The sequence below is a fragment of the Rhinolophus ferrumequinum genome, chromosome 19 (assembly GCF_004115265.2).
Source record: "Rhinolophus ferrumequinum isolate MPI-CBG mRhiFer1 chromosome 19, mRhiFer1_v1.p, whole genome shotgun sequence".
In the NCBI taxonomy this organism is placed as follows: Eukaryota; Metazoa; Chordata; class Mammalia; order Chiroptera; family Rhinolophidae; genus Rhinolophus; species Rhinolophus ferrumequinum.
Genome location: NC_046302.1, coordinates 13,587,576 through 13,615,079, shown reverse-complemented (window position 1 = coordinate 13,615,079; position 27,504 = coordinate 13,587,576). Strand labels below are relative to the sequence as shown.

General features: G+C 38.5%; 1 protein-coding gene across 7 annotated transcripts in view; it reads right to left on the bottom strand.

Moving 5' to 3' along the window:
* DLGAP1 (DLG associated protein 1) overlaps nucleotides 1-27,504 on the bottom strand; it is an 853,569-nt gene that overhangs the window by 285,867 nt on the left and 540,198 nt on the right. For 3 of the 7 annotated variants that reach the window (XM_033087117.1, XM_033087115.1, XM_033087116.1), the window contains exon 4: nucleotides 10,939-11,967. In XM_033087117.1, the coding sequence (XP_032943008.1) occupies nucleotides 10,939-11,895 (957 nt within the window). In that variant the 5' untranslated portion in view covers nucleotides 11,896-11,967. Of the gene's footprint in view, nucleotides 1-5,816; nucleotides 5,980-6,258; nucleotides 6,407-10,938; nucleotides 11,968-27,504 lie in introns of those variants that run through there. The other 4 variants (XM_033087121.1, XM_033087124.1, XM_033087120.1 and 1 more) reach the window with 3 other exon arrangements.

Genomic DNA, 27,504 nt, shown 5'->3' with positions numbered 1-27,504 from the left:
ACAATTTTCGGCCTATGGATCTGATTTTTCAGAAGCCTCACCATACACCCCTCATGGAGAGTTCTTGTTTCTGGTGGATTTGTTTCACCTCTTTTGTGAAAGACTTAGAGCAAAAGCAGCAAGCAGGAAAAGCAGCTATTTATAGGCGTTCTTGACTAAAAGTGTCTGCTCAGCGTGCCATGGAATACTTCCAAGAGGTGGGAGAGCAGGAAGCTATCTAAAATCAACTAGAAGGCTGGAGGAGTGTTATGGAAGAAAGATTTTTACATGGGAGTCATTTTCAGAAAGTTCAGTGTTCATTTGCAAACAAATGACAGTACTTTCACTGACACCCTCTGAGTTACAGAAAAGCCAGCTAAACTTCTACTAGTTAAGAAAAAAAAAAAAAGGTAAATTCTCTGAGGGTTACAAGTAGTTAGGATCCTTTAAGGGACTTTAAAGGAAAAGTCTTATGGGAGCACCTCTCTCTGTACCTGTTTACTGCTGGAAGGGCCACCAGTCAGACTGATGCCTATAGCACTACCTGGGCGAGCAGGGGGCCTTCTATGATAAGTGTGGGCTGCAGGCCCTGGGTGACCTAAAAGAAGTCCTCCTGTCCTCACAGGAGGATCTATCTTCACTCATTTCCACTTTTATAACTAAAAATGGTATACCATTTGCTCAAGTTTCCATAATTAAGAACCATAATTTTATTAAATTGTAGTCCATTCTTTCCATGAATTCTGATGGGTTTTGTTTTTATTGTTTTGGTGGCAATGGGGAAGCAGGTGAGGTAGGGAGTCTTTAGACTACCGAAAGGAAAAAGTCTGACCTACCTGTGGTTTTATGGAGAAAGAGGTCCTGAGAGAGAACTGGCTTCAATGTTCACTGGCTTTGTTTGAATTTCCATAGCCTTATAAGTACAATGTACCTGGCTTCAGAAAATGGAAAGGATTGACTAGAGACTGGGCAAGAGTGAAGAAAAGTAATGGACAAGGGCCTATTGTCATGTGCTAGCAATGGCGGAAGAACTCTTACCTATGGAAGTTGCCATGGTGGAAACACTCCTCCGAGAACCTGGATAAGCCAATAAAGGAAGCAATTAAGAATAGATAGTCCCCTTGTAGACAAGCCCTATAACTGTTGCTGTTGAGCATAATAACGCTTAAGGAGGCCAGAAGAATTGTGTTCCATCGGTAAATATCGAGGCATGGGAAAACCTGACCCACTGATGCTGAGCTATCAAAAGACTGACCCTCAACTATATGGTGATGGAAGGAGAACTGACTCTGGGTGGTGAGCACACAATGTGATATATAGATGATATATTATAGAATTGTACACTTGAAACCTATGTAATTTTACTAACCGTTGTCACCCCAATATGTTTAAGTAAAAAACAACACTCTTCTAGTTAAACAAACAAACAAATCGATCTTTTGTGATTGTTTCACCTTCAGATATTAATAAAAGCTTTATGTGTTTAGTTGGCACATAGGACAAAGAAGCCTTAAAATTACACTCTGATGAAGATCTATTGTCATCTGACAGTGGGAGAGGGCTTTCCTTTACCACGAAATCAGATATGTTCATCCTAATTGTGGTTTAATAAAAATTGTATCAAGCAAAACATAAAAGAAAAAGTGGTATGGTACATGAAACACAAGAAGCAGTGAAGCATGTCAACCTCTAAGGATTTGTAAGGATTTGTAAACTCAAAACATTTCATGCTATATTTTTCACCTATTTTCCAAATTTGAAATCAGTTGTTTTTTCCTAAGACTGGAACAAACAGAAGGGTCATATTATTAGGCCCATATAGAAATGGAAGTTCTAAGTAGAGGGAGCTCAAAGTCATGTGGGGAGTTAGCAGCAATATTAAAGCTCACAGATCTCCTAAAACCGGCTTTCATCTGTTAGACTTTACTGCCCCCTTCAGTTAATTGATAAATTTAGTCTAACAGTTCCGGGGAGTTGGGTTCAAGTATGGTTTTTGGATTGATCTCAGTATCGGAATAACCCTAGATCTAGACTCAGAATCTCTTGCGTCGAAGCCAGAAATGCTCATTTTATAGACACTCTAAAGCTAATTCTAACGCTCACAAAGTTAAAGAACCATTGCCCTAATATTCAGTGATAGAGCAAGACAGCACACACATATATCATTCTATAAATGCAGACAAATGTGGTATTATTATGATAATTTTTACCCATATGGATGCCACTAAATGTAATGCTTCATATAGCATTTCCAATTTTAGAGCTAGATCTTCTTTCCATTTATTTTTGAAAGCGATGACCAAGAGATCAGCCTGTAGCCTTTGTCATCTCCTATGCACTATTCCTTTCAGATTTTCTAGAGTTGCCCTGATTTAATATATTTGGTCCTATTGTCTAATATATTCTCTCCCACGTGTCACATTTGGACAATACGGCTATAGCTATATTAACAATTTTTATCCTAGGAAAGTGAAGTGAGAGGTGAGGCGAACTGGCTACCAAAAGAGTGGAAGATGCCAGAGAGAAGTTGTTTTCAAAATCCAGTGTCAGGGCTCTGCTGCTATGCCTAAAGACCACATAACCAAACATGTACTTAAAGATCGCATCTCCATTTGTTCTCCTTTAGTACGTGGATCACTCATAATGAAACCATTGGGATACAGGACGGGCTGACAAGCATAATATGGGAAACACACTCTTTTTTTTCTTTTAGCGGTTAAAAATACTACACGGCTATTTGTAATAACAGAATTACAGATTGCAGGTATTTATTTAGTGAACAACTGTCTTCACCTCTTGTGAACCTTTTAAGCCACAGATATGCTTCAAATCTAACTTTCAGATCACTTCTTTTCTCTTTTTGCATATTTACAAGTATGGTGCAGGAATGCCCATACAGATATAATGTGAATATATGGACCTGTACACATGCATACAATACAGTAACTCTACACCCCACATCATTCTGCTTCATAGACAGTTCTGTGATATCACAAACCTAAATTTTGTAGGAAGTTTCCTAATTCTGTGAAAATAATGAGTAGAAACTCCAACTGGTAGAGAATAGTGACCTAATAGTGAAAGAAAAGATCTTCGTATCTAGAAAACTCATTTTGCAAATGTATTTCGAAACTTCTTTTAGAAATGAAAAAAAGTCAGGGCATATTGTTAAACATTAGCAAATGAGGAAATAAATCCTAGTTTTAAAAGATAGTCCTACATATTATTACACTTAAAAGACCAGAGAATCAGAAGAAGTCTTCTCTTGGTCATTGTTCTTTGTTGGATGTTCTCCAAGAAGTAAAAGAATTGGGGGAAAAAAAAAAAAAGAAATAAGAAACTGGTCAAAAGTAACAGAAGGAGCTAGACAATATGCCTCTCCTTACACTATATTCTCTTCTTCAACTCTGTTAATTGTGTGACAGTAATCCATTCATTTTTTAAAATCTTTTTACGCTAATATTGCTAACTGATGATGTATGATATTGCAGCTTCTTTTTGGAAACAGCAAGTTGGAGATTTAAAATTTTTTCATAATAGAATTAAAAAATCAGGTTCATGGAGTGAGAATCTGTTACACTTTTTACCATTCATTCTTTATATCTTTACCTTTTAGCTACAAACAGAGAGGACTGGATTGAAGGTGAATAAATGATTCATTTATTTAAGAAAATTAAAAAAATAAAGTACCCCCCTCCAACTGTGGTTTCAATCTAAGAATTTATAAAAACACTTAAATATACATTTATAAAAATAAAGTGAAAAAATTTTCCCTATGCCATGATGTGATTCAACTGGCAGTTACCAGAGACAGAAGCCTACTTGTGGAGAATGAGGCAAGGTGGTCTTAAGAAGCAAATAAATGAGCCCTACATGTGAAGTCACACATGCATGTTATTTTTATCCAACGAGAAAATTTATGGTTCAAAATTTCAGATGAGAAATACAAATAATAGTGAGATCATATAACACTTCATAGATCTCATTGATAGTAACCTGGATTTACCTGAACGGGCCAATTTTGTTTCTTCTTCTTCTTCTTCTTCTTCTTATTTTTTTTTTTTTTTTTTTTTTAACAAATTGGCAAAGGACAGAAAATAATCTGACTGTTAAGAGTTACTATAGTTTGAACTATATGACGTTTCTAATTTTAACTGTTTAGATCTATAAAGATGGAATTTCCCCACGATTCAACTCCAAATCAATGAGCACAAAAATCTAAGAGAGGTTGTTACTGTTGAACCTACAATCAAAATGGTGAAAAACCTAATCTAATCACTGAATCAAAGCCAGCTCTGCAATACTGCACATATTTTTTTTAGTGGCTCCTATAAAACCTCAAACAAAAGACCAGATTTCTACCATTCACAAATCACTGTTTGTGTAGTCATGCAAAGCCACGTTTTCAAATGGATCAGAGATTATGGATGACTCTTTCTCTACAGAATGGTAAATGATTACCTTAAATTACTATATAATTTTCAACAAGCAAATTGTCCTCTCAGGAGAATTGGGAAAGAGCAAATAAAGTGTACTAGCCACTGAGATATCCATGGCTAGTTTTTCTCTTTTACTCTGTGCTAACCAGTGCTAGCTATACCTTCCATTAGTAGTAGATTGGACTCTGTGGGATCTGAAAGCATGTGTTATGAAATCTTTATGGCTAACCAAGCACTTTTGATGTTGCTGAAATAGTCTTTAGAATAATGAAATTGAGGACCAAGAATAATAAAATTTCTTTAACAACTCCCAAGAAGAAGGATTTCCTATTTCTTTTTTCCCCTCCTATCTCTTTTTGATCTTCTTTTTACTACCAGAGTCTTTCCCGATCCCTGCTTTCTCATAGTGTTTTGCCAATTGTCTCCTCTACCACCCCCATTACTTGGATATAGGCAATAGTGAGAATGAACCTGGGAGACAATTACTAGGATTCTGCTTCTGATCACTGATTCTACATTCAAAGTTAGCATCAAGCTGGAGTAACCTCATTTTCCTATGAATGAAGAGGGACATCTCTACTAAGCTCAGTGAAAAATAGAGAGAAGATTGCGTAAGCCAACCAGGAAATACAGTCAAGAATATTGACACTCCTTGCTGGATTACTAAGGCAATTCAAGTTAAAAATAAAGAAAATAATAAATTAATGTGGTTGATGGGGTTTTTTAAAAAGGCAGCAAGGAAAGATTGCAGTAACCAAAGTCAGTATAAGAATTGCTCGGCACTGTCACACATTTCCCATAAAGTAGTTTAACCGATTTAGTATAATTTAAATTGTCCAACAAGAGGAAGGAAAGCCTCAGTCAGGGAAAGAAAACCCCCACTGGGCAAAGACTGAAATAATCTTGAGCAAAATTTTAAAAAATAGTTGTATCTGCATTGAAAAAAATTCCTGGGTTTATGCTTATTATGCATGATTCTTCTGTGGTCTTTTGTGGAGTCTCATTTAACCAACAGTCCAAAACAAACCCACCAACCATCCAGAAATTTTAATTTTGCAAAGGAACATAAACATTCAGCTTTCTTGTCATGGAAAACAACTGATCATATTTCAATCACTAGCCACATAATGTCCTCTGATAGCACCTAGCACCTTAGATCAGCAGTGTCAATTAAAGCTATTATGAAGCCCTTGTGGGGAAACAGATTTGTAGGTATCCGATGTCTCAACCTGTTTTCTTACCATCTGTATCCACATTCGTTTGTTAGCTCTTTCAGTTTGACTAGCCTTTATTTAGAGAATAAAATAACAAATCCATCTTCCCTCCACCGAAAAAAACCACCCAACCCAACAACACACTATCATCAAACACAAAGTAAGAAAAGAGTTGTACCCAAACCTGGTCAGTCCTTCCATTTCTTGAAACTTGCACACAAACTGAAGAAACCCACTCAGCTTTGAACAGGTCGATCATTTTGCTCTCCTAAAATTTCATCTCTGAGTGCTTTCTTTCTCAGGTCTGTATTGCTCTCTGTCTCTTGCTCTCTCTCTCTAATTCTACCGGAGAGCGTTTTGTTTCCCTTTCCCTGTTTCTGCTGCTGAATGAATGCAAAATACATGATTTGAAGGGATTTTGTTTTTTAGGTTAACAGTTGGAAGTCTAAAATCTTGCTCTTCTGAATAGCTTTATATGCCAGTCACTCGACACATAACGTTTACATAAAGAGGCATATACAGAAACAAAAACCTGGCTTTTTAAAGCAAAAACAAAACCACAACAAAAACTCCTTTTACTTCTTTGATCCCATTCCTATTTTATGTACTTAACTATGAACACTTACCCTGAGATGTGCCATAAATGCTTTATTCCAAATGTATAAAAGCCAACCACATCTCAGCTGAGAATTAAACAGCTTTAATGTCTTCAAATCCATGTCCTTGCTCCAAAGCCTGATACAGACCGTCACTGGCAGCAGTACAATAGTTCTACACAGCAGACATCTGATTCTTGACATTTAAAAATAACAATATTGGGGGGAAAAGAGGAGTCTTTTTTTTTATTAACTACAAACAGCTTGTGAGTGAGCACATATCACTAATTGACTGTGTTAACTGAAACTTGCAATGATTTCAAGCTACAGTATTTTATTTCTAAATCAATGTCAGACAGAGGCCAAATACCTACAGACCTCTCATTTTCTATATAATTATGGCAATGGCCTACATTCAATTAATGCCAAGTGATAATTCTACAAAGGGAGAATCAGAACTTTGCTAGTATTTAGATTATATTGTTGATGACTACTAATTTATCCTTTGTTCAGTCCTGAATTAAGTCAGGAACCTATCATTCCATTGCTTGTCTAAGACGGGTCACATTTCATATACGCGTATTCTTAACTGTATGCATGTACCAGGGGTGCCAAAAAATGCATAGAAGTGGACACTTTGGTCAATGGTAAGCACTTTGAGCACCTCTTGTAATTGCAGAAGTCAAATGTGACTTTTATTCATCTTTTGTTATCGGTATATATTGAGTATTACAATTTTAATACAGTTTTGCTTTTTTAAAATGTGTATACATTTTTTTGGCACCCTCTGTATATGAGGTCAAATAAACACACACATTTGCTACAGAATAAAACAAGTAATAAAATGAAAACAAAAATCCACACATTTATTTCTATTTCTGAAGCACACTGGGTACCCAGACCAATCTGGGATCGAGTCTGAGCTTTTCCACTTTCTACTTATGCATTCCAGGGCAAACAGTTTAATCTTTTGAGCTTCGGTTTTGTCATCTGTAAGCTGGAGTAAATAGTAATACTTTACAAAGTCATTTTGAATACTAAATGAGACACCGTATGGTTTCTGGCACATAATAGGTATTTGCTATATGCCGCTTCCTCCCTCTGTTCTGTATTTGGGAGGGGTAGGGACTGGGCATAGTAAATGGCAAGAATCCAGGCTGTGCAGGCAGACAAATCAGTTTTGATCCAACATGTAGCCATGTACTAACTGTGGCCATGTACTAACTTGGGCAAGTTACTTAACCTAATTTACTAAATTTCAGTTTCTTCAACTATAAAATACCTCCTAGAATTTTAAAGAACAAATTAGATAACATTGGAAGAACATTCACTTTTGGTAGGCGTTTATTAAGTGAGAGTAACAGGCTCTTGAGAATTGCTTTAATTAGTATTCTGCATATGTAACTTGGACTTTAATAATGTGGACTGAGATCAGAGGCCTTTAGATCAAGTGTCTTACTTTATAGAAGAAGGAGACCCAGAGAGCTTAAACAAGGTTCCAAGTCATAGCACTAGTGAAGTGTCACTAACTAGTTAGAGGCAAATAGAGACTAAAATACACACTCTCTTATTTAAAGTTTAATGCTTTGTCTGCTAAACCCTGAGATGTTGAAGTTAAACACATATGTAAATCCAATTTCAATATTAGTCAGTAATTAAAGCAATACAACTGCAAAACAAACCCCTCTCTCTCGATTTCTCCAAATTTGCTTCTAAGAATGAGCTTATAAAAGAAAATAATTCCATGGGAGCTGGCAGGGGCTGGCTACACCTATCTTTCTGAGAGGCGCTTCCACAAGACGGCAGATTCTCCCTTTCCTATAAGGCAAGAACAGAGCTGGAGAAAACTTTCAGTTCCCAGGAGTCTCCCACTCTTCTGCCACCCTTTGTGAATGTCCAGCTCCTTCTCCCCTTTCTTTAAAAGAACTCTTTAACCTCAGCACACTGGTTGGGAAGAACACACTGTTTTATATTTAGTTTATTCACTAAACATACTATCTCTTCTCATTGAAACATAGAATAGCTTTTCAGCTTGAAAGGATTGCACAAAATAGGAGCTCAAAAAATATCAACATTTGTTAAAGAAGGAATAACTTTGAGCTTAGTTTATATTTAAAGGTTTGAATTAGCTAGGTTTCGGGTTAATTATTGCCCAATGTAGGATAGAAAGTATTAAATTTTTTAAATCTTTCATAATTTTAGTATTACAGACAAAGGTGCTTTGGGTATTAAAGTCAGATTAGCCATTACTCTGAGGAGGAAGGGAAGGGAATGGGACTCAGGAAGGTACGTGTCAGACCCATTGTAATTCATGTTTCATTTCTCTCGTTGTGTGATGTATAACTTTTTTTCCCTTATACCTTTTTGTAAGTCTCAAATACTTCATTTAAAAGACCGGCTTAAAATAAGATAAATAATTTGAAAATAGAATTTCCAAATCTTTATAAGATCTAATAATGCTACTATACTAAATCCCATGCTTAAATCCTCAGCTTTCATTTTCATATTACTGAAGAACTTTAATAATAATAAGTTTACTGGAAAGATTTCTTTTTTCTCCTTGCTAAGCATTTTCATGCCCTTGATTCAAGGGTTGTGCTGGGGCGTATGGGAAAGAGCTATTTTGCATCAAATAGATCTAAGTCTAAATCTCAATTCTACAATTTACTGGCCACATGGCTTTAAATCACTTAATATTTCTAAGCTTCGGTTTCCTTTTTTGTAAAAATAGAGTATTGTTATATCTCACTCTCAGGATGGTTATGAGGATTAACTGAAAAAACAAATGTGAAAATGTTCGCTACAGTATCCGGTACATCGTGGATTTTCAGTTAATATCAGTTTCCTTCTTTCTTTCCTTATCTTTCCACTTTTCATCACTACTTGAGCTTTTTATTTTAGAAAGGTATACAAAGGAAATAGAAATGAATTTAAGATAGGAAGAATGTAGGCATTTATGAAAGCATAATGAAAGCATTTTGTTACCAACAAAGGTTGGTCCCAGATCCACATAACATATTCTTCTTTAATCTGATATTTCTTATCTAATCTCATCACTACTTATTGAAGTCCAGGCTTTTTTTTTTTTAATTTGTTCTATTATTGCCAATAGTCACAGAATCTTTATTGACAAAATATCCTATTCTAGGGCCTCTGGCTCATCTCCCTTTCTTTCTTCATGACAGATATTCTTATTAAAAAACTTTATTCTCAGTGGTGGATGAGATTTATGCACTTAAGGATTTTCTAAAATTTTCAGTTGTATCCCTTATAATGGTCATTTCTATAAATTAAGAGACTTGGGTTCTAGTCCTACCTCTGCCACGTACTAACAGTGTAACCCACTAAGTCTTTACCTTTCTTTGAGTGTAATTTTTTATATACTAGATGAAGAGTTTGGATTAGATGATCCCTTTAGCTCCAGAATTCTGTTACTAGTTCTTGATGGCTTAATGAATGCATGTAGCAACCTTTAGTAAATTGGGCAATACTACTTTCAGTGGGAAATACTGACCATGTACTGTGTGTTGTTTGTGGAAACTATTCACACATTGGTGGCTTCTTCTGAACTCTTGAAGATCAGCTTTGGCCCTGTCCATGGCCATTGACTGCCAGCCTAGAATATTCTTAAGGCTTGGTGGAGGCATTTCCAAAGAGCGAGGTTTGTCAGGAGGAATTCAAAGACAGCAAAAAGATAAACTTTTCAGGGGAAGATTTTTTTCCCCCTAGCATTTCTTCTTAAGATGAGAGTGAAAAATGATTATGTCATGCTTTTATAGTACAGTAAAAACTTTTTAAAAAAGATTTGAATACCAGGGAAAAAAACAGGAAAAAAGATACTGTGGAAAAGAAGTATACGTATGAGGGTCATTCTTATGAAGGATTGTATCTTGGTAAAAATGAAAATACTAAAGGAAGGAGGTAGGGAAGACCCTGATATTTTTATTCAGATGAAATCTAGTTTAAGTGAATTAGACAGGAGTAGGAAGAACGTGAGGAGGCTGCAGTAGGAAAGGAGCAGCTTTCCTTGGGTCTGTATGTGTGTGGGATTTATACACTGACACATTGCATTTTATTCTGTGGAAGCTTCCCCATTCTTTTCTTCCTCCTCTCTATTGTACTGGGTCTCTGCAGCTGTGCTTGTCAGGTCGCCAAACTGGCTTGATCTCTACCATCTCAGGGCTAAGGACATTATCCTGATTTCCTGTGCCCTGGAGAGTTGGGGGCTCCGGTGGGAGTGTGGTTAATGTTGGTGTGGCACTTGCAATGGTAAAGATGTAGCTCAATTTTCCCAAACTAACTTCAGGCAGAATTTTACAACTGAAAACAAAAACAACTCTGGATAGATCTAATTAAAGGCTTTCCAAAATTCCAAAGGTCATTGTTGATTTTTGTAAAAAGGTGGGGTTATTTTAAAATTCTGTGTAGACTCCCTTTTCCTTTCCCCTCAATCCCATGATCGCTTAGACAAAAAGGATAACGCCTTGCCTTTCCATAGGCATGCTTTTCAAAGCACTTTCAAATCTAGTATCTCATGATGACTAGATGAAGTTTGTTTCCTCATAAGAGCACTTAGCCACAGAAATGTTAAAAAATTTGCTCAGCATCATGTAGACAATTCACAGTAAAGCCACGACTAGAAACAGAAGAAGACACCACACAATTAGCAGGTACAATTTTTAAACATCCATCACCAGACAGAAATGGTACCTGAAGGTACTGGCAGGATCGTTCTTGTTGACACGACTCCGACTTCACCACGGCCTGGTCCATGTTAACCGAGGCTTTCTGGTAAACCTCCCGGGCTCGGCTCACCGTCAGAGTGGAGGACCAGGCGCTTTTCTTCAGGAGCGGCGCGTCCAGATTGACCGGCAGGTTGGTACAGGTGGAGCACTTGACGTCGTTGTTACTCCGGGAGGCCTTGACCGCCTGCTCGCTGATGGTGTTGTAGGTCTCCATGAAGTACTGCGAGGCCGAGCGGTCGGGGCACCTGCCCATGGTCATCACGCCCGAGGGGGTGTGGTAGATGCACACGTCACCGTCCAGGTTGTCGTCAGAGCTCCACCAGCCGGGGGAGGTGTTGGGCCGGGCCTTGGGCTCAGCACGCCGCTCCTTGCTCTTGCTGCGCTTGCCATACCTCACGGTCTGCGTCTCATCTGGGCTGGCTTTGCCCCCGTTGATGCTGCCCTTGGACGGCCCCTCCAGAGAGTGCGACTTGGTGAAGAGCTTCTGGACCGAGTGGACCAGATGGCGGATGCGGCCAGGACTGTCGCTGCGGTGCTCCACAGCTGTCCGCTTGTACTGCAGTGTGTGGTAGCCATCCCGGTTGAGTGGCAGCTGCCTCTCAAACTGGTCCAAGAGGTTGGGGGGGAGGCGATTGGCCTTGGTGGCCAGGGTGCGGGGCACCAGGGCACACTCGTCCTTCAGCTCCTGCTGAGAATTGTAGTGCCTGCGAGGGAAGGTACTGCTGGCCAGCGGGTCGCTGAAGGGGCCCACGCACTCGGCCTGGAAGGAGTTGCGCTGAGTGTAATAAGGGTGGTCGGCCGGGTGATGCTCCACCGGGCTCAGCAGGTATGGCTTGCGGTCCGAGTGGTGCGACAGCGAGTCACAGGTGGAATCACAGGTGACTCCGTGGTGATGGCTGCGGGTGCCTGATAACCCTTTCATTGCTGAGGGGGTGCAACCTCGGGGGTCATTGACACCCCGTGGTTAGGCTCCAGACCTGTCTCCTGCAAAGACCTGGGGGGAATGAAGAAGAGGGGGAAAATGGTTAACATGTCCCTCAGTAAACACATAGTGCTCTCTTGCTGTGCTGTCTGCTACTGTGTTTGTTTTCTGGCAGAACTCATCACTGTTTCTAAAAGCAGCTTTCATGCATTGCTGGAAAAACCCTATCACCTCTGTAGGGTGGAAAAGCCCACTCCAATCAGATGTGGGGAGACGGTAGGGGTGATAGCCAGCAAACCCGGAAAAATAAACTATAAAAATGTTGAAGTGTTTATATATTATTTGAAAGAGACCCACCCCTCCATCCATGATTCCAACAACTGTCTTTATCTTTCCTTTGCTTCTCTGGTTTTATTCTTAACTGTATGTTAATAGTAAAGTTAGCACACTAGAAGGGCTCAGTTTCTTTGGGATGGCTTTGCTGATACTCCTTTGCAAAGAAATCTAGTTGCCCTCTCTGCTTCCGCAGCATCTATGCTCTAAGCTCTGGACATTCCAGGGTAGCTTCAGTTCCTGGCAAGCCAGCCTTTTAGTCAATTACACCCCCATCCCTAAAACCAGGCCAGCCACATAGACACATAATAAGCACTCTATAGATGTGAGTGGAAAAAAAAACATAAATAAAAAAGGCTACTGGCACCTTGTAACTTGAGGATGTATCTTCCTATCTTCTATCACAGGCTTTCCCATTAGAATTCTAATGGGAAAATTAGAATTTTTTAATTGTGGTAACAATTATAGCACATAAGCAATTCCTCCGTAGTAATTATAGTTGAAAAAAAATAACAATGTGGCAAATAAATCAGAGTTGTAGAGAAAATCTGTCCCCGTATTTCTGTCATCAGAGGGTTAACAAACAGAGCAATTGTAGAACAAGTAAGCTTGAGTTGGCTAGTTTGAATATCATGGCATCTGCTCTTCCTGGTTTAAAGGTTTCTGGTTAAATGTTCACAAGCAATAGCAAGATGGCCAAAGGAAAGGCCTTTGAAATGTTCCTGAGGACATGAAACACCTGGGTCTGAGGGTCAGCTCAGCCTGGGAGAGAAGTGACTCTTGCAGATCCATCCACCTGTGGGAACTCTGTTCATACTGAGCACAGGTCTTCCCTGGGCTTTAGTAACAGAGGACGCGGCTCCACTGGGCAGAGTATTTTCCTACTCCAACAGTGTGTTCTCAGTAGCTGACCAAGTTCCTATTGACAGCCTAATAATTTTTAAAGCTTTCTGCAATACAAAAATTGCCATGTGAAGAGTTTTCCTGAGAGTGGATTGTAAAAGTTTTATCACAAGAAAAATAAATTTATAACTGTGTGGTGATGGATGTTAACTAGAATTATAATGGTGATCATTTCATAATACAGTTGACCCTTTAATAACATGGGTTTAACTGCATAGGTACTCTTATACACCAATATTTTTCAATAAATACAGTTGGCCCTTTGCATCCATGGGTTTTGCGTTTGTGGGTTTTGCATCATGGAGTCAACCAATCGTGGATCAAAAATAGTATTTTCGCATTCCCACCTGCAGTTTCCCAATCTTGGATGCCCAACAGTGAATTAAAAATACTGTTTTAAAGCCACTGTTGGTTAAATCTGTGGATGTGAAGGGCCGACTGTGTTTAAGTTTTGAGGGAGTTAAAAGTTATACATGTATTTTCAATTACATGGAGTTGGCACTCCTGATGCCCCATGCATTGTTTAAGGATCAACCGTATAAACAAATATTGAATTAGTGTGTCATACAGTTGAAACTAATATTATGGAATATGTCAATTATATCTCAAAAAAAAAAAAAGAGTTGTCCTGAAAAGCCAGTGTGACTTTCTAAATTATCACAGATATCATTTCACATATTCAGAGAGGGAGAGATAAATGGTTTAATTGAAAAGAACAACAACAGCAACAAAATACAACACAAACATGGCCTAATGAAGAGAAACATAGACTTTTGAGAGGTCAGGTCTTGTCTATTCCATGGGATGTACTATATGTGGGAGTTCTGATAATGTTGAAAATCTCTACCCATGTTTAAAAAGTTCCCTTCTTCCTTCTAGTCTCTCAGTTTCTGGATTAACCTCCCAGGAAAACTGATGGGAGGTTTTAATTACCAGACTCTTTCAAAATTGCTTAGTTTACTAAATTATGAGCTGCTTGAGGTAGGGACTATGTTTTACCCATTCCATGCCCAGAAAAGTGCTTTGCTGGTGGGGGGATCTCAGTAAAATATTTATTCAATAAACTAATACATTAATGCAAAATCCCCCAAAGTAGTCTGTACTGTGATTCAAGTCATATCTATTGAGTGGCAATATGACTGTAACAAGGGAAGGGCCAGAGCCACAGAAGAAAGGAAGATGTCCATCTCACAGGCATTCCAGGGACCAGTAGTTTTCAGAGCGAGGCAGAAGAATACTGGTGAATACTCCTTCAGCCAACCATCAGTCTTTGACTTCTGACTCTCCACAACCCACTCAAAAATGTCCCACCTTTCAAAGCTCTACCTGCCTGGAAGTTAAAGTCTGAAGAGTGCCTGGCCTGCTGACTATATGGTCGTCAAACAGACAGAGGATAATCTGTTTGAAGGAAAGCAAGAAATTGACACCTGAAGAGACAAAAGGGAAAGCAGGACTCATGATACCTGTGGATCAGGAGTAACCTAAAAATCAAATCTTGCCAACTGAGGCAAGACTAATGAAAAGGAAATTTTAGCATAAATTACATTGGAACTGCTTTGTATGAAGTTATGATCCCAAGAAGAGGCTGTGGCAAGGACCATCATAAAAGGGTTAAATACATGTTTTTGACCAGCAAAACCATGGCACAAACTAATTCATGAGTATATGGAAAAATCCGCTGCATAAGGGAGACTCTCTCTATAAAACAGGTCTTGTCGAAGACATTTTTACCGTTTAAATATAGATTTAAAAATAAAAAAAAAAAAACAATCCAATGGGATAATAGTCACATAATACTTGTAAGCCTTATGATTACACATGAAAGAATCTCAATATATGAAATAATGCTTCAAACTTTTCTTCTTCTGAAGCAGCTGGGTCTTGGGTAGACATTCTCTGCTAAATATAATGTGACACTGGCAAGAGCTGAAAACATGAATTATACATATTTACTCCAAAATGTACAAGATTATTTGAACCGTCTATTCAATATGTAGTTACCTTTAATGTGTGAACAGTATTTCATGTAAAATGATGTTACCTGAGGATAAGCTAGCAAACAAAGAGCCTTTTTAAAGCCATTAATGATGAATTAGTTAAATGCTGTAACCAATGATGAATTTTGTAAATGAAACATACATAGTGTAATTTTTACTCAAATTTCAGTGGGCTATCTTCAGCAGAGTGATAAACACTTATATTTTCTTAGAGGGTAATAAATTGTATCAAGGATAAATAAGTTAACTTTCCTCCTTCTTTACTTCATATTTGTAAAAGGATGTTGAGACCTTGATCCTTTTTCTCTATGATTTGGACACATAAGGTCATGAGGAAATGACAATACACAGTCAGAAACATTTCTAAATGCTCAGTCTTTCTGGTTAAGGCCAAATAAATGACTCCTTGTCCCTTTCTATAAAAAAAAAATTACCCTTTCTTCTACAATCTTGTCATTTTAAAAAAGGGAAATAGATTAATTTGTGATCATCAAATAAAGCGACACATTCTGTGACTTCTTGTGAGCAGGGGTAGATGATTTAAATCCCTCAGTGGCTAAACAATTGCTAAACAATTGTCCATCTACCGTGGACATCCTGTTCTTCCTTCTCTCATTCTTCATTTTCCTCTTTCCTTGCTCTTAAACTCCCTTTCCAGCACACTGTTTTCCCTTCTCTTAATTAATGTTTATAAGTGGCATCCATGTACCTCACTTGTTCCAGTCTGTACTGTGACTGGGTATCCCTCCTGGACAGGGCCAGGTGTTGCTGCTGCAGACGACCACATGCAGATTGCAAATCTCTAAGGGCGAAAGGGCTTGCAATGTGCTCAGAGAGACATAACCTAATCATGAAAAAAGATAAATAACAATTCTTGTTGTCTTCGGTATTCTTTGATAAGGAAGCTGCTAGCCCGCCTGAATTAGATTTTAAGTGGCCATAAAAGATTTCTGAAACTAGTAAGGGAAATTGCCTTTCATGCCTTCTTCTTTGAGCAAGGGTGGGGGTGTGGGTCAACGTGCCTTCTTCAGGGTTTCTATAACTATGGTGATCAGCTCTCATTTTTTCTTCCTCACCGTGACTTCAAAATTATGTTTTGGTGAATTCCTAATTTCGATTTGACTGTCAGACAACATGTCCTGATTTTGGGCGTGGAAAATTTGTTGACTATATCAGCTACCATGAGATGAGCTTTGAGTGTGGGATGCACCTGGATTTTACAGAGTTCCCTCAGCCGGAGCAGGAGCATTGCTGTACAGATGATGACCAAAGCAAGAATGATCCAGCACTGGAAAGGAAATTCTAAAGGTAGGTAATTTATCAGATCCAAGGAAAAACCAAACAAACCACATATTGGAAGATGCTGACAAGGGGGAACATAATCTTGCAAAGCTGGCAAACCTTTATTTCATTTTGATTTCTGTGCATGTCTTTATTTAGAGCTGCTGTTCTTGGTTTTTCTTTACATGCAAACAGAAGAGCCATGTGAAGGGCTCCACTATCTTATTCAGTGAGGACTGACAGCCAGGAAATCATGACTTGCTTTAGAAAGAACAACATAGGGGGACCCTGCCCAGGAGAACAGGGAGCACTGTGCTCTGGTTTGGGGAGACCTCAGGAAGAAGAAATCTTTTCAGGGTCAAACGTCCTTTTTGGCTTCCCTCCATGCAACCTGCCATGCAAGGTTATAATAGTCAACTTAAGAGAAGGAAAGGATTCCCTTATTGAAGAATATAATGTAGTCCCAGAATAATGACCACGTTTCCAAGTCTTCCTAGATGCGGACAGGGGACTAATTCTGGGTAATGGAATGTAATTAAAAATGGCATAGGCAATTTCTGGAAAATGTCTCTGAAGTGAAGGGCATACCCTTTTTTATCCTTTCCCTGGCTGAACTGCAGACCTAAGAGCTGGCTAAGCAGTGATCTTGTACATGAGGTGGGATTACAGTTGCAGGATGAGAGCAGCACAAGAGAAAGGACCTGGCCACAAATGGAAAGGACCATTTCCTCCCTGGATGTGTACCTTTGCATCTTGGTTATGTGGGGGGTGGGGGTGGGGGTGGGGGGGGAGGCCTTTACCTTTGTCAATGCCTCTGTTATTTTGTTTTCTGACACGTCACCTGAACTTATTCCTAAGTGAGATAGGTAGGTAATCAGGGCCAAATCCTGGAAAGATTTTTTTTTTAATTTAATTTTCATTATTTTTAGTTTCAGGTGTACAAAACAATACAATGATAAGATATTTATACCCCTCACAAAGTGATAACCCCACCAAGTCTACTACCCCTCTGACATTGTACATAGCTATTACAGTACCATTGACTATATTCCCTATGCTGCACTTCACATCCCCTGGTTATGAATATAGACAGAGGGTGCCAAAAAATGTATCCATATTTTAAGAAAGAAAAAAACTGTATTAAAATTACGCTGATGGTAACCAATTTGAGGATCTCTTTTAATTGCAGAAGTCAAACGTGACTTATATTCATCTTTTGTTATCAGTATATATTGAGTATTACAATTTCAATACAGTTTTTTTCCTTTCTTAAAAGGAAATTTTTGGCACCCTATGTATATACTTGTACATATATATATATATATATATAATTATATAAATGTATATATATAATTATAGTTGACATTCAATATTACTTTATATCAGTTTCAGATGTACAGCACCGCGGTTAGGCGTTTATATAATCCATGAAGTGATCCTCCCGGTAAGTTTAGTATGGATCTGACACTCTACATAGTCTTTACAACATTATAGTAAATGGGACTTACTTTGCAGGTGGTGGTGCTCTATGAGAGTGATTTAAACCAGGCAGTGACACGGCCATACCTATACTAAATGTTTCTCTGCTGTAGAGAGACTAGCTTTAGGGGTGAGGAGAGGCAAGAAGATCTAAAAGAAGCAATTATTTCTTTCTTGTGTAGTTCATGAGAGAAGAACAAGAGAGAGGGAGGAGGGCACCTATAAAAGGGTGAGAATGTCCTGGACAGCTGGGGCCGTGCCCTCATTTCAAGCCTCACATGTGTGTTTCTACTGTAGTTTAATCACACAGGGAACTTTTTCTAGATAGAATAAAATTCTATGTAATATGGATGTAGATTTTTATCAGCAATTTTTCCTCTATTAATAATAAATCCCAATTCTACGAAAATTGAGAATGAAAAACTATGCGACTGCACAGGCTTATGATTTAAAATTAATTTTTTTAAAAATAAGGGAAAGGTTCTCATTAATATATTACTGAAAAACAAAGCCATGCCACTTTAGGGTAAAAGTTAACAGAAAACTTAACAAGGGTGAGAGTGTGAATTAACATTGACAAAAAGCAGATATTTTCTGACCTGACTTTGGAGCTGCAGAAATGCCATTTTCTTTCACCTTTTCAAGCTTCCCTACTTGAAGATTTTCATGTGTTATATACTTAAAATCATGCAAATACTATTAGAGCACCTTTGAATAAACACAGTCTGAAATATACTGGTTATATTACTCAAGATGCAATGCTAAGCCTTTTTATATATACGGAATATATTCTAGCTTTTCACTAACAATTATTGCTATCCTAATCACTTAGAGTTAGATTTTGTTTGTGAATATCTTCTTCAATCAGTCTGCTTCTATAAATAAGTGCCTTTGAAGCATTTCCCTTTTGAAAGATACGGTATTGTACAAAAAACAAAACAAAGCAACAACAACCCAAACCTCCTCCAATTTGGTCACAGTAGGTAGCACAATTAAAATTGCCTTTGTCTTCATACAAAGCTTTAAAAAACGTGGTTTCATTTCTGTTTCTGAGCATGAAAAGATGTTGGACGATGTTCCTGGAGAAATGGTTAGTAAGTCATCATTAATATTAGTATATACCTATTGCTTGTTGAGTAAAATGTCATAGGACTTAAGAGGGCATTTTTGTGTGGTATATAATTGAGGTAGTACATTTTAAAACCTCATGATACTATTTTGGATTGACACAGGTGGAAAGGTGACTGTCCTGACTCTATGTGACCTTGGACATGTGCTCCCCAAGGAATTGTGCCCATTCGGATTTCTAGGAGAGGGTCTGATTATCTCAGTTATGCCTACAGATGGAGGGCAGTTGCTAAAAGAATGTGGTCACCTTGACTAGCCTAATACCTTCAGGGGCAGTTTGGGCAGGGGGACACCCTTGCTTATGGGGCTAAAACAGATGTCTGCAGAATTTTCACAGAGAAGAGCAAAATCATCAATGTCTACGATAGAGAGAGAGAGAGAGAGAGACAGAGAGAGAGAGAGAGAGAGAGAGAGAGAGACAGAGACAGAGACAGAGACAGAGACAGAGAAAGAAAGTTGAGGAAAACATGCAAGCCATTGAATAATCTAGGAGAACAGGAAAAATGGGAATGAAGATAGAATGGAACTGTTTAGTGGGATATAAAGAAAGCCATGATGGAAGATGGAAAAAGGCAAACATGATGACAATCAAGACAACACAACAATGCAACTTGAAAATAAACAGTTAAAACAGTCTCTGATGAAAGCTGAGTTATTTTTATCTACATCTCCCATAACTAGCTGAATAGTCTTGTGAACATGTTCTGGCACTTTCTGGACAACTTGCTTCACAGCCAGACTATATATAGATTTTTTTTTTTTTTACCTGAATCAAAAGTTTCCTCTCATAAATTGTCTTCTTTTAAATGCTGTTGTTTTCCTTACTAAATTTGCTATACAACTCTACTAAGTGCCCATAGTGAGCTCCTTTTGTGGTAGCTGTTCAGCTGACACATGCTTTGGGGAATTTTTTCCCTACCCATAGGAACATTGAAGGTGATCACCACATCCTCTGAGTTGATTGAACTGTATCTGAAGACCCAACTCAGGGGCATCCATGCAGAGACTTAGCTGAGTTAATTAGATACTGGATACAGGAAATGTAAATGGGAAAGTTCCTAGAGTCACTGAACCCTGGTGTACTTATCTGCAAGGTCCTAGCAAGTGTTGGCACTGTACAAAGCCAGAGCTATTTGAAACTGTGGGGCAGCAGAAACGAGGACTCTGCAGATAAGTATGTGTGAAGAGAGAGAGAAGCAAACATGCAGAGAGAAGCAGGTCCACACTTCATGTAACTCTATGGAAAGAAACAGAGAGAAGCTGCCCAATAATCTTTTAGGTTTGGTCAGGCCCAATTCCGTTCCCATAGCAGCTGAGACCCTGTAGATGTCTGTGGCAGAACTACGGTAGGCCCACAAAAACATACCCATCCAAGTAAAGGGACCCTCCTGCCCAGCGGGGGCAATTGCAAGGATAATAGAATGACCACCTAAGTGCTCTTTGTCCCAGAAGGGCCAAATGTGAGTCAGTCTCAGAAGCAGCCCCATCGTAACTGGCTAAGGAGTCTTTGTATAGCTTTTACCAGTTTAAGTATTTTATTTGCTCCAACAAACTATGCACACTCATTCAGATTTTACATTTACTCTTTTAAAACTATCATTGGTGCTTACATGTATGAAAGAGGTGGTCAGATAGCACACAGAGAGTGAGGCAAAGGGCAGTCTCTGCAGTTAGCCATTTTCAATGCTCTGTGGAGTGTTTTTCTACAGCTGAGTTCGGCCTTACCTGGCCCCAGCAATGGCTCTGTTGATGGGAATTAGATTTGCAATTCTTCAAACACCACTCCTTTCTTCTGCTTCCATCTTCACATAAGCTTTAAAGTGCCCTGTTGTTACTGTTCACCTATCTAGCAATTAGACTCCTTTATAGCTTTTCTTTTTTTCTTTCCCCATTTGGGAACCAGTCTTCTATTGCGCTCTAGATTTCTACACCCAATCTTAAATTATAAACAAGTAAATCCTTCTCCACTAAACTTTTTAAAAACACTTATGCCGTGGTAGAGAAGAAAACATGATGACATTCATTGTCCCTGAATTAAAGTCACTTAGTTTTGAGAAGTAAGGGTATTTGCCTGTAAGAGAGTAGTCAATATATTCTTTAAATGTACTGGACATGAAGTCAAATCGATACATATGAGTTTAATTCAACATTTATTTATTGAATAGCTATTGTTTACATGCACTGGGTATTGTAAAGAGAATTAAGGATTCTTAATGTCCCATGCTCAACTTCCTCTCTCTCAAGTTTTTTTGTTTCCTTATTCCTACTTCTGCTGTTCTCGGATAGCTCTCATGCTACTTTATACTATTCTCTGTTTCCTCAACTCCTGCCTCTTCTCCAATTCCATCAGCCCCCTCAGGTCTCACTTCCTACCCTTGCTAGCCTAGGAAACACATCATGTCAAACATTCTTTGTTATCATCCTCAGCTCCCTACTCTGTGATCCTTTGGTTTCATCTATTCTGGATAACGTAAAACCAAGGCTAAAGGTTATCATCCTTCTGACCTTTCACATGGGGGCTGCTGAGTATCACTGGGGATGGGACTGGTGCCATGACAAATTCCTAGTGTTCAGTCTCAGCTCCAAAGCTGATTAGGATAGCATCACAAGTCTCCTGCTTCTGTTTAGACTATTGCAAGCCCTCGGCTCCACTCATTATTTCTAATCTGGACTTGGTAGGAAAAACAAAGACAGTAATTAATGAATATTAACTGAATAAAAAAGGAGTGGTCCCTCTGTCTCTAGTAATCATAATAATTGCAAACATTTTTGAGTGTCTATATACCAGGCACATGTTGACCACTTTAAATGCATTATCTCATTTCGTCCTCAAACAACACACGGTAGGGACTATTCTCTGGATAAGAAAACAGACTATTAAAGATGAAATAACTTGTCTGAGATCATATAGCTAGTAAATTTTGAATCCAGCATGATGCTCTTAACCACTCTGCCTTAATGAGTTTGTCCTTACCACCTCTAACACCCACACACATGAGCGCACACACATACACACACACAGACACACACACATTGCAGTATTTTCCACAATGACTACAGTATGATTTGTAATGTGGTTTTTGTTATCTGAGCATGCCATTTATTTTAGCTTTAAATTCTTCCCAGATTCCCTACACATTGTATGTTAAAATCTAAACCTTTCAATATGACCCAAAGCAGAGACCTTCACGATTTGGCCCCCATCTACAAGACAGCCTTATCTCCCATCACTCCACCCTTTATACCAGCAATACTGGACTCTTTGTTCTTCCTCATATGCCATGCTTTCCAATGTCCTTGTAGTTTCTGATCTCTCAAATACTGACTTCCATTCACTGAGCAAATTCTTATTCCTCCCTCAGGAGGATGTACAAATATAGCTTCCTCTTAAAATATTCCCTGTGCTAAAGGAAATATGGAAGTGAGAGGTTTTACGTAATTTACGAACTAGTTGAGAAAATAAACCACATAAAAGTGAAATAATCAGAGAATAAGTCAGAATCTAATCAAGTACCAAATTGTGTGGTATATGTTGTATATGTAATGTACCAAGAAAAAGCTTTTGAAAACAACAAATCTACAAGGTGCAAAAGTAAAGGAATATAAGGAATCTCAATTTAGAAGGCTTTGAGAGTCTAGAGCAGCATATTCTTCAGAGATGAGGTTCTTAGGACGATGTGTAGATTTTGTTCTAGATTTTGTTCAAGTCTAAACATTTCATCTCTCCTTTGGCTTTTTTACATTTGCTTTCATCTTTGATGATGCTATCCAGATGGGAAGATGGGAGTCAGATCATCTGAGAGCTGCAAACCTGATTTCATTAAGGTTCCTTTCACACAACTTCTCTTTGATATTAAGTCACTGACCTATGGAAGAAAGTTGTAAGAAACAGGTATTTATGCTTGCATGCTTTTTCCTATTGGATGGCATCTATCTTCACAAAGAGTGTCTTTTGAGTGAGGCACCATGGAGGAAATCCATCTCAGGTCTTAGTATTAGCAAGGCTGTGTGTTCTACAACTGTCATTTAATCTTGCAGGTACTGTAACTCTTGTAAGGTGAATATGTTTCCATTCGTGCTTTGAATACCATGAAATTTATTAGGAAATTTATGACAAAACAGTATGGTTTTATTAGTTTTCTACTTTTATTCTACTTTCATTATCTTTCCATTGAATGTATATTTTATCCCTTTTCATGATCTATATAATCTTGTAAACTAATTGTGAAAAAAGTTGGAGTGGGGATGACAAATCTATGTCTATCCACATATCTCTGTATTATGTAAATATAAATATTTTGTTAATATATTTTTTATTTCACTTGATACTGTCAAACGACTTTAACAATGTTTCTCAAGCCTGAGAGTACATAGAATCCACTGGAGTGTTGGTTAAGACACAGGTTGCTGGACCTGGTCCTCAGCTTCAGGGTTGTTTCTTAAGAATCTGCATTTCCAACAAATTCCCTGGCCATGTTGATGCTGGTCCAGCAAACACAGTTTGAAAACTTCTGAACTAGACTCTCTATTTCTTACATCCGTGATTCTTCCTGGAATGCACATCTTCCTTTCCTCCACTAGGCCAAACTCATATTTTTCCTTCAAAGCCCCAGTTCCACTGTCACTTTTTTTAGTGAAGGCTTTGTTGAATCCCAGAGACAAAGTGACCAACTGTCTAGTGTATTCTCACACAGCACATTATTCATACCTCCACCAGGCACTGGACATTCTTATGTTTGCTGTAATTTATTTCCTTATATTCATCTCTCTCTCAGTAGACTATGAGATTCTAGTGGGCATGAGGGTGTCACTCATTGTCACATCACCATTTCCTGGGAAAGTCCCTGACACAGTACACACCCAATGTTAGCCAAAACAATACATGAATGGGACATCTCCTGCTCGGGAAACATATTTTCATGTAAAAATGTGATAACTTGTCAACGAAATGACTATCTTTGTACTGGGGATAATGTGCCTCTCGTGTGTGCTAACTGGTGAGTTTTTGAGCAATGCCTAATGAAGTACCTGTGTCCTGTGGCTCGTTCATCCTCCCTCAGGCCTCTCAGCAATTAGGGGCTCTTGAGATACAATGGCAATGACTGAAGAACTGTTGTAGAAAACTCCAGGTTGGAGTCTCTCTATACACATCTCTGAAGACAGGAGGCCTTTTTGGTTAGAACCTTGCTGCTAATAAATTGATGTCACGAGGGAAGACGTTTTCTGTAGTACGCTACAAGGTCCTCAATAAGCTGTGGAATTTTCTCACTGGTATTTCTGAATCCAGTGAAACACAAGCTTTGCTTTATTACAGGCCTATTATGTGCTAGGAACTCAATATGCATTCCTTTGAACACTGGGAAGCTTGGCATGATTTCTCTTTCTCCTTTCCACAGATAAAGAAATAGGTTTACAGAAGTTAAATAACTTGCCCAAGGAGCATAACTAGTAAGCAGCTAAGCTGGGACTTGAACCTGGGTCTGTGAAACTTAAAGCACATGTTCCTTCTGCCCCATCAATAGCTTCAAGAAACTTGAGGGTTTCTTGGAGGCAGCATGGCAGGGACCACCCTGCAATCAGTGGATCTCCACAGCTTTTGGACTTTCCTTTGAAGAAAAGTTTAGCTGCTAAAAGAAAAAAAAAAGAGAAAAAAGGATAGTACTATCATACTTTATCATACGGCCTCTTTTTGACACAAGAAGACTCATCCAGCTTAAACATTTAATAAACATTCAACAAGCCAACTAGCAAACTGCTCCCTGGGAATGTGCATCTACAGGCACGAATAGGTAGGTGACCCTGAATTCCTGTCATAACTCAGCAACTTTGTACAAGTTAAAGATGTTGCCCTGTGAATTCTGCTAAGTCCAAGGCCACAGCTACTCAGGCCTCTTTCTCTCCACCACATGGACCATTATGCGGATAATGTTTTTAGCCTAGATACAGAAGTAGGCCAATGTAGACAATCACTTTTCAGCTATCTACAAAAGAGCTAACATTCATAGATTCCTTTTTCTCCCCAACAAAAATTTATTGAGCAGCTACAAAGTGACAGGTTATAGTTCTAGAGGACCAGGGCTCCAGTAATGAGCACAACCCAAATAGTCCATGCCTTAATGGAAAGTACATTCTTGTGTGGGGAGACAGACACTAAATCAATATATAATGTACAAAAAAGTGATAATTGTATCATATAACTTGTCAGGTGATAACATATAAAATGCCTTCCATAAGTAGTCTTTTATAAACCCTTTGCTGACCCAGTGGCACTGAAAATTTTACAAAAACTTTGGCTCATTTATTAAAGTGGCAGTTTAATAAAGTTTGTGTTCATTAGTGTATTTCAGGAAACATTAGGCAAATAGATATGTCTATGTGCAAGATCCTGATCTATGTACTTTATATGTATTATCCCATCTAATTGTCACAGCTTCCCTGGGAAGTAGGTACACTTATCATCTTCGTTTTCCACAGAAGGGGAATGAGGCACAGAGTTAACCCAAGAAGTCAGATTCTAGTCTTGCACTATGCACCACTATCAATGACAAAGTCTCTTTGTCACTCAACATAGTGATGGGATGCCACCAAGGCTGCAGAATATGGCTGCATAAATTGTGTACAGCACAACTGCAGGGGGCAAGAAGATACTGGAGAAAAATCATGCATTCCAACATCAAATAGAAATAGGATTATTTATGTATTATTATTATTATCTAACAAGACAATAATTGAAACCATGGAGATTACATATGTATTTCAGAGCATAGACACAGACTTAATATATACATTATATATACTTTTAGGTAGGCCATTTAAAAGGAAAAATTTTAGAAATTCAGAATTTATGAACTTTTCCATAAAAAAAAAATTCCTTTTTTCCTGCACATCTCTAAGCTTAACCTGAAAAATTTCAATTTCCTCATGGCCCTTTTTCCTCATCATTTGCTAATGCTAGCATGGAGTGGAGAGAGTGGGGTGGCAATTGACATCGTTCAGGGAGGCATCCTGCCTTACAGTGGTAAGTAAGTAAAGGCCTATAATAAAGTGAAAGACAAAGCAGGGGGAGAGAACGCACAATAAATACTTCATTGGCATGGCATCTGATGACCAGCCTACACTAGTTCTCTCTTTAGTAACTACTGCCCATAACAGCTTTTCTTCTGACCACTGAGGGGTATTGTTTCTCTGCCTGAATCTGTGTGAAGACAAAATTCTATTTAAGTAGGAGTATAAATTTCATTTCCCAGCCAAGTAAACGGTTGGCCTAAAATTCCAGCAGACCAGATCTGAGCATGAGCAATTGGTGGTGATTGCAAGAACTAAGTGTGTAAGTCAGATGAGAAGTGGCTTCAAATGGGAATGGAAATGTTAAAAGGATGCTGCTTGCAGGAAAATATTAGTAGTTCATTTTAGACTTGAAGAAACCTTTTAGATGCTTACTTAAGAAATGACATTCAAAACCGGAATGCTTTGGTCCTACTTCTTACTCTCTTTACACAAGATGCCGAGCTTGGTCAGATTTCAGAAAATGTCCTTACTGTTGCTTCAATCTATCTTCATTCTAGCATCTTTAACTTCACTTAACATCTTTAACTAGGAATAGGGCGTCTTCTTTTACTATCCCAGTCTTTGTCTATGTCTACTTAGAAATGTGTTACTCTCTTTGTCTCTTTCATTTTTCCCCCTCTCTCTTTGGGGAAGCTCTCTTAGTGACACCAGCCCTATAAATTGCAAAAGTTCTCTTGTTAGGGTCCTTGCCATACAACTATATCATGGGTTTTAAACATGGTCAACATTCTGTGTCTTTTAGATGAGGAAATCTCTGTAGAATTATTTAACTTAAGCTTTCGATATAGATTTATTTTTTAGTTTTAGACCCTGAGAATTGCTCTGGGTCGCTGAATGTATGTGAAAAAACATGAAAAAATAAATTCTGTAGAGATGCGTTTATAAGCACGATTATGAACTCTGCAAAAAGTGTTGGAATCCAAGGGTAACTAATCATAGTGCAAAACTGGATCCATGAGTAATGGAGGACTACACAGGGGAAATCTCCTTCTGTCCTCCCAAGAGAGAACTGGAACCAGAGACGAAGAGGGAATCCGTTATGGGTGACATAGTTTCTCTTTCCTGCAAGTGCTGGAAGTTTGAGGTTACTTACAACACTTGTGTATATACCAACACGTGACATTTTTATTTTTCATCCAGGCCCACAGATCCTCTGCTCAGGAAACCTCACTATCTCTCCTCCCTCCACTACTGATTCCTGTATCTGGATATTCACAGCCCTTCGGAAAGAACAGCATTTTAGCACTTTTGAAGCATTTGCCTCACTGGAGAGTAGTTATTTGCACGTTATTCTGCCTTCCATCCAAATGTGAACTCCTTAAGGGATCTGATTGCTCAGCAGCTAGCCCAATGCCAGGCACAGAGTCAGTGTTCAACAAATGAATAAAACAAAAGTAGGGAAAAAAGCCCCATCAGCTTG